General features: G+C 28.6%; 2 protein-coding genes across 2 annotated transcripts; one reads left to right on the forward strand and one right to left on the reverse strand.

Annotated features, from left to right (window-relative positions):
• The first annotated feature begins 1,683 nt into the window (after positions 1-1,683).
• LOC111039924 (zinc finger BED domain-containing protein 4-like) lies at positions 1,684-3,099 on the forward strand. Its single transcript, XM_022323589.1, has 4 exons — positions 1,684-1,813; positions 1,997-2,182; positions 2,276-2,581; positions 2,774-3,099. Exons 1-4 carry the CDS (start codon positions 1,684-1,686, stop codon positions 3,097-3,099), a joined length of 948 nt encoding a protein of 315 aa, XP_022179281.1.
• Positions 3,100-4,822: 1,723 nt separating this feature from the next.
• On the reverse strand, positions 4,823-7,949 carry LOC111039930 (the record flags this gene model as incomplete). Its single annotated transcript, XM_022323602.1, has 13 exons — positions 7,860-7,949; positions 7,605-7,787; positions 7,410-7,505; positions 7,169-7,258; positions 6,957-7,058; positions 6,746-6,814; positions 6,548-6,619; positions 6,106-6,204; positions 5,889-6,026; positions 5,754-5,819; positions 5,357-5,685; positions 4,991-5,153; positions 4,823-4,920 (listed from the first exon to the last, which is right to left on the reverse strand). Coding segments are annotated over exons 1-13 (1,581 nt in total), but the record flags the coding sequence as incomplete, so codon positions are not given.
• Positions 7,950-7,960: the final 11 nt, after the last annotated feature.

The following is a 7,960-nucleotide window of genomic DNA, read 5'->3' on the forward strand; positions in this document are numbered from 1 at the left end:
GGTTCTTGATCATATATTCATATATGTATAATATTATTTATTATATAGTATCATAAAGTTATGTTAAGGGTCTAATAAGTAAAAGAAGCCTAAGCCCTAAAGAGCAGCCATAGGCAATATATTTAATATTAGTTTTATATTTGAAATAGTAAGACAAATCATCCGCTTGGAGTGCTAGTCTCGTGTTTCCAGTTTCTTAACACATGCCAGCTGTCCAGGAGTCAAAACTACTTTCAATAAACGACAATTTTATCATAGCTCTTTGGGAATCCATACTATCACAGAACACACAGAACGGAATCTTATTTCATTTAACATGGGCTCTTATGGGAGATGATAAAACTACGTCCGACATTTCTAGATTTTAAACATGATGCCACGTACCGAGAATTTCACTATTTTTCTTTATATCGTGCAACACTGTTCGTTCAAATTTTTAATATATTATTATATTCAAATAATCAAACCACGATTATAGATAGTACTATCTATAATCGTGAATCAAACCGATTTATAATCTATGTTATCTATGGTTGGCCATGTGTTGTTGTTGTTATGAGTGGAATTGCCGACTAACAGTGTAGCTAAAAACCACAGAAAACTTAAAAAAAAAGGAATTTCTCGGTATGTGGCAGCACGTTTAAAATTCAGAAATGTCGGACGGTTTTTCGATGAGCCTTAAGATTCCTTTCTGTTTGCTCTGTGATACTATCTTAATTCGTGGTATCTATCGAGTAACTTGATTATTAGGAAAAATAATCGAATGATAACAGTAATTACTAATTAGTAATTACTATTTATTAGTAGCTAGTAGTTAGTAGTTACTAGTTACTAATAAAATACTAGTTATTCGAGTATTATTGTTGAAGAAAGTGAAAAGTAAAAGGTGAAATAAAGTTACTCACAATAACGTATAATCATAGAACAATATAGAAGCGACACTCGATCAGCTGGTTGGTGTCTTGTTTACCTATGATCTGAAGTCTGAACCTCCGAAAACACGAAAACGTTTACCAATATGATGTTAGACCTAAAGTGGTATTATGTAAACGTTTATTTCCACGTTGGCTGGGTACTCTGCGCGGTGTCGGCTTGTTTACCATTCAGTATTCATTATTCAGATTTCGTTTACTTTACCTCTAGATACCATTTTCAAGGCCACAATCGCCCGTTCCGACCAATTCACGGAGTGTCGTACCCCTGGTATAATGTTACAGTGGCGTAGCCAGGGAGGGGGCTGCAGCCCCCCCCCCCCGAAATGTTAAGAAAATTTAAAAATCAGTTATTTTAGATAATTATATTATATTATATTATATGGAATTAGATATCGTATATGATTCTGAAAACTTCTCTTAGACTTAAAAATGTTACCTAGATTGGACACCTATACAACATAGTGCATACAATGACGACGATTAACGTGATAAAGTGATGCACGATGAAGTTAAACGAGCGACGTAAGGAACACGATAAAATAACCACGACGAAATAGTCGCAATAAAATACTGCACGATTAACAAGCATGCGATAAAACGTCGACGATAATATTTCGCGCGATGAACTGTGGCGGAATCTGCTGATCGCACACAGTCGATGAAAAATAATTAGTTTACTCTATAGTTTCTTAGCTTATTATTAATCTTAACGCAGTCACTAATTTTGTGTAAATACATATTTTTAAAAATGCGCCCAGGAAATAAACAACGTTCCAGAGTTTGGGAACATTTTAAAAAAAATGCTGACAAATCTACAGTAACTTGTCTAAATTGTAGGACAGATTTCAAGTTTTATGGGAATACAACCAATTTAAAAGGTACAACTACAATATTATATTTAATCTAAATACATTTAATCAGGTAAATTTACTTTTTTATTTTTTGTAGGTATTTTATTATAAAATATCCTAAAAATAATTCTATTTAATATTAATACATTGATTAAGATATATTATTTTTTGACATAATAATGTTATTTTTTCTATTTTTTTTTTTTAAAGAGCATTTAAAAAGAAAACATCCTACACTTATTGCTATTCCGTCTGCATCAAATGATCCCGATACTGATTTACAAAATATTGACAGCCTTGACAATTTATCAAATGTTCAATTGCCTTCTACTAGTTCAAATGTACAAAATCATTCTTTAACTTCAGCCCAATCTTGCATCCCAGCTAAACGATCGCGTCAGCTAAAATTATTTGGTTCAACTAAAAATAATTAATTAACTATTGTTTAAAAGAATGATATTGATAAATCCTTAGTTAAAATGATTACAGCTGACTATCAGCCTTTATCCATAGTTGAAAACGTTGGATTTTTAGAGTACACCAAAAAATTGCAACCACTTTATACTCCTCCAAGTAGAAAATTATTAACTACAAAACTGCTGCCAGGTCAATACGATATAATTCTTTCTAAACTAAAATATATGTTAAAAAACGAAAATGATGTTTCTGTAACTACAGATATGTGGACATCAGATTCCACAAAGTCTTATTTGACGGTTACTTGTCATTTTATATACGATGATTATTTATACTCGCCAGTTATTTCTACCAAAGAAGTACATGGTAGTCATACAGGTGAAAATATTGCAGCGGTTCTTTCGATTATTTTTAATCAATGGGATATAAGTAATAAAATAGTAAATGTAGTTTCGGACAGTGAATCAAATATAAAAAATGCAATTAATGAGCATCTAAAAAAATATCATCACCCATGTGTAGCCCATACCCTTTATTTAAGTGTTAATGAAGCTATTAATAAAAATACAGAATTTCTTCAAGTAATAAAAACATGTCAGGCTAATGTAGAGCATTTCAAACATAGTAGTTTTGCGACAGATAAACTACAAGAATTTCAAAAACAGATGGGCCTCCCTGAATTAAAAGTTAAACAAGATGTTAATACCCGGTGGAATTCAAATTTAATTATGATTGAGATGCTCATTAAAATTAAAGATCCATTATCTGCTGCAATATCATCGCTTCGTCGAGATCCAAATGGTTTAACAGCAATAGAGTGGGATATAATAGCAGATTGTGTTAAAATATTGAAACCTTTTGAAAGTATGACATCAGAATTGTCCGGAGAAAAGTAACCGACATTATCATTAGTAATACCTTTAATAAGAGGTCTTCAGTTTATGGTAAAAAATATAAAACCTGAGACTGATGCTGGAATATTATTACAAAATTCATTATTAGATATAGTCGCGAGACGTTTAGGAATCTTAGAGAAAAATAAAATAGTAGCTAAATCAACTTTTTTAGATCCGAGATTTAAAAAAACCGGATTTGGATTAGCTGATAATGCCGAAAACACTCAAAAATGGATAATTGAAGAGCTTACTTCAATTATTTGTCTTAAGAATGAAGATTATAATAATATAACAGAAACATCTGCACCAGCAACTGAGTCTTCTAATTCTTTATGGGAATATTTCGACACTAAGATATCTGAAGTCAGAAGTGTTATTAACCCAGAAGTAAATGCAACATTAATTGTTCGTCAATATATCGAAATATCGCATTTGCAGCAAGGAAAAAATTGCCTAGATTTTTGGAAACAACATAAGCACACATTTCCTGAATTGTACAAGTTGCAGTTAAAATATGTATGAATACCTGCTACTTCAGTTCCGTCAGAGCGTGTATTTTCCAAAGCTGGTTTGTTGACGAATGATCGCAGAAATAAGTTGTCTCCAAAAAATTTAGTTTACATAATATTCTTAAATAGTAATTATAATATGATGTAATGTACTAATATATAGTCGCGGCAGTAATGCGAAAGCAGTTCCCGCGGCGCCGTCGGTTCAAACGAAAAAAAAAAATGTACTAATATATTATATTTAGATTGGCGATTCAATAATTATTTTTATTTCTAATTTTTCATTATTTTGTTTAAAAAAATATTTTGTTTTGTTTTTATGTAATAAAATAGAAATAATGTGGAGTAGCATTATTAAAAAATAAGTGTAAGTATGGTTAGATGATCCTTTTTTTGAAGTCAACAGGTCTCTATAATTTAATGTAATGACCCGAGTAGCATTTTCTGTGCCCACACCGTTTTAAACATTAGTAATTTAAAGTGCAAAACACCGTTAAAATCCTGTTCTAAGCACAGTGTTTTTTCGATTTTGAATACCGATTTTTTACATGGGTAGCACAGAGTGCTATTACTGTGTTCATATCGGTTTTATAACCGTGAAATATCAATTTTTAAAACCGTATTTGGACAGTGTCAACTCTGTGTTTGGACAGTGTCAACACTGTGTAATGATGGTTCAATGTTCAGTTTTATAACTGTTTTTATTCAGTGTCCCCGACCGTGTTATAACTGTTGAATGTTTAGATTATTTAACAATTAACTCCGATCTCTCCCAAAATCATAAATTATCTTAAAATTATTCTATTTATATACGAAAATACAATACTGTGGAATAGATAGATAAACCTGTTGAAAAATCATTTCCTGTTTTCGCATTACCTTTTAATATTTTTATGTTAGAGTCTAACATAAAATGTATTAAAAAATAAAATATTCAAATTAAATTTATAATTTAATAAAAATAGAAGTTAAAATAAAGTAAATGATAAATGTATATAAATTTTGTATTTTTGTTCGGTGTATGTACTTATTAGATTTGTAAAAAATACCATAATATGTACTAGTATATTAACCTAACCATGAGGGTAATAGCTTGAGATAACATCAATCACTACAATAATTGTCTTTGGCTAAAGATAAAATTTTATTAATGATAATAACTGTAAAAATCTAAGTACAAATTTATAGGAAAAATGTATTTATTCATTATTTTGATCTTCATTATTTTGTTTAGAATGTTTTATGTAGTTATCTACGGTTCGATTGAATTTTTCTTCATCTTTGAAATGAGTACGGAAACTAGACAGAGATTCTATAACAAATAAATTTAAGATAAATTACTCATAAGATTGATTTTATTTTTTATTTCCATAAATATTCACCATAAATAACAGTACACAATTTTAATTTTGAAAAACTTCGCTTAGTTTTTCCTCTGAAGCTGAAGAAAGCCAATACATTATACTTAAAACATTCATTTATTGCTGCTCGTGTAGCTGAGCTTATAGAATCCATACTTCCAATCTTCATATAAAGGTAAGATTTCTGTAAATTGGAAAATTAAAACTATAGTATAGACTATGTATATATACATCTTTCTAATCTAATGTTATAGTAAGTACATAAACAATATAATATATTAGCTAATTTATTATTACATGTTTCTTACTTAAAAAAAATATAATTATTGTAAAATATTAGTTACCTATACACAAATAATATTAATAGTTAACGGCATTAATGCTCACCAATTCTTCCTGGTTATTTAAGCCATCAATATCATCCGAAAGAATGGACTCAACTACGTCTACCTCTTCAATACATTTTGCAGGTAATAAAGTTATCAAGGCTGTTGGTAATACAGGTATAGGCAGAGCTAATGACCTCATCCTAGAATCTGCTTTCATTATGACTTGAAGCTTTTGGTCCATGTTTTTCATAGCATTAACTATCTTAACGTTAGAGTTGTTTAGCATATGTAACTGTATCATAATTTGTTTATGAACTGCCTTAGATGTTTTTTCATTAGTAGCTAATATTGATTTGATTTGTAAAAGGTTTTGGCAACAGCAATTTTCTAAAACACGCAGCATCTCAAATAAAATATACATTTTTAATTTTAAAATATCAAAATATTTTACAAACCATTTTTGCTAATGAAATTTGACAAATCCATCAAACCGGAATCAGTAGTATTTGTATTGTTTGTTTCTATATAAGTAATTAACAATATGTTATCATAAGAAATATTTTGCTAAGAACAATAATATCATTTCTTACCTTCGTTATTAATAAGAGTAGAATCAAAATTATCATACACATTACTATCTGTATAATTAATTTCTTGAAAACTAGTTGAACCATCTAGCAACATCAATGAACCAGTCACAAGATTACCAACATCATCATCTGTAGTACCTGAAAAATATTATGTTATTACTTTTCATAGATTAAAAAAATATACATATTATTGTAATCACTAATGGAAAAAACTTACTTGTCTTCAAACAATCTTCGGACATGTTGGTCATGTCATACACCGCATTTGATTTCGCTTCAAAAAATGGTCTAATATCTGTATTAGGACCACTAGGACCTACATAAATTATATATACACATTAATAAGATTTATATTTGTTCTTTTTACAAAAAAAAGATACTGTTAGCAGAATTTTAAGTTAACAACTTTTAATTATTAATATTAAAATTGAGAAAACTTGTCACATAAAAAAAAATATTAAGAGTATTTATAGAAATAAATAGTGAAATTTAATGTTTTGTGTTATTGAATACCAATTTTTGTACTACATAAAATATTATAATATTTATGTTATTAAAAATGTCTGCAACATAAAATTATGTTAACTATAAGTATTGAAGTAGTATTTAATAATAAAACATATTATTTATCACACCATTATGAATCACATTAGAGGTACCTCCAGAGTTAGGATTTGATTCATTGATTCTATCAGACAGAAGAAGTTCCAACTCAGTATTTGATGTTGTTGCTATAATAGAACATTTTAGGAAATATTAAAAGTTAAGTAAAACACTTTATTTAAATAATAACAAATGTACATTAACATGCAGTTGTACAAAGTACATTTGTAAAGCATTCTACAGTTTTAAATTACTTCTTTTTAAATTGTCGATGGGTGTGCTACTTGAAGTCAGATTACTATGTGATACAGCACTTTCTTGTTCTGAAAAAGTAAATAATATAGGACATAAATAAAATATTGATGAAGATTAAAAATTTATATATTTATATTTATAATATGTAAAAAAAATTTTATAATAAAGTATTAATAATTTATTTTATGTAATTATTATATTAAGACTTACTCTTTTTAATCATTAATCTAGGAGAACTTTCAGATTTAGAATATGATTCATGAGTGATTGTTTCACATAGAAGAGGTCCCAATTTAGTACTTGATGTTTTTGCTACAATATAATATTAGGAAATACATTAAATGTTAGTAAGACTCAAATAATATTAAACATATATTTAAATGCAGTTGTACATTGCAAATTAAATTACAGTTGAAACTTACTGTTATTTAAATTTTCGACGAGTATGCTGCTTGAAATTGGACCACTACATGATACAGCACTTTCATGGTATGAACAATTACTTATAGGGCCTAAGTACAATATTGATTAAAATGAATAATTAATAATTTTTAAATTTATTATTTAATGAAAATATATATGTATAAATAAGTAAGTAGGTAAAAATATTTTATTTTATTAACATAATAGTAGCCAATATGTATGTGTAATTATTACACTTACAATTACTTTCAGAGATAGGACTTGAGCCATCATGTGACACTGAAATTAAATCAGATGACATTAGAGGACTCCCACCCACAGTAGTTCCTCTTGCAGCTATATAAAATTGGGAAATATTTGTATTTTATTGAGACAATATTTTTAAACGATTAACATGCTGTTAGAACATAACAATAACACAACATATTATATTACATAATGGCAATGTTGGTGGTACAGGCAACTTCAAAAAATCGTTTTCAAGTTTGCGTGAACATTTTGCAGTTTCTTTTCGTTTTTTAGTTACTGGCTGTACTGGCGATTCATTTTCAAAACTACTCTCAGAAGAGTCTGGTTCTGACCAAGCTTTTGCCACTTTTTTTGCTTGACTTTCTCTTTCTAAAAAAAATTTGAAAAATAAACTTGAGATTATGAACTAATAATCTATACATTTTAGTATATATCACTTACCAAATGGCCCTGCTACAATCTTTATGTCATAATTTGTGCCATCTACATCATTTATTTCTGTACGTTTTTTTATCATGGTGGAAACTTGTGGTATAGTAAAG

The sequence above is a fragment of the Myzus persicae genome, unplaced genomic scaffold, assembly GCF_001856785.1.
Source record: "Myzus persicae strain clone G006 unplaced genomic scaffold, MPER_G0061.0, whole genome shotgun sequence".
NCBI classification, from domain to species: domain Eukaryota; kingdom Metazoa; phylum Arthropoda; class Insecta; order Hemiptera; family Aphididae; genus Myzus; species Myzus persicae.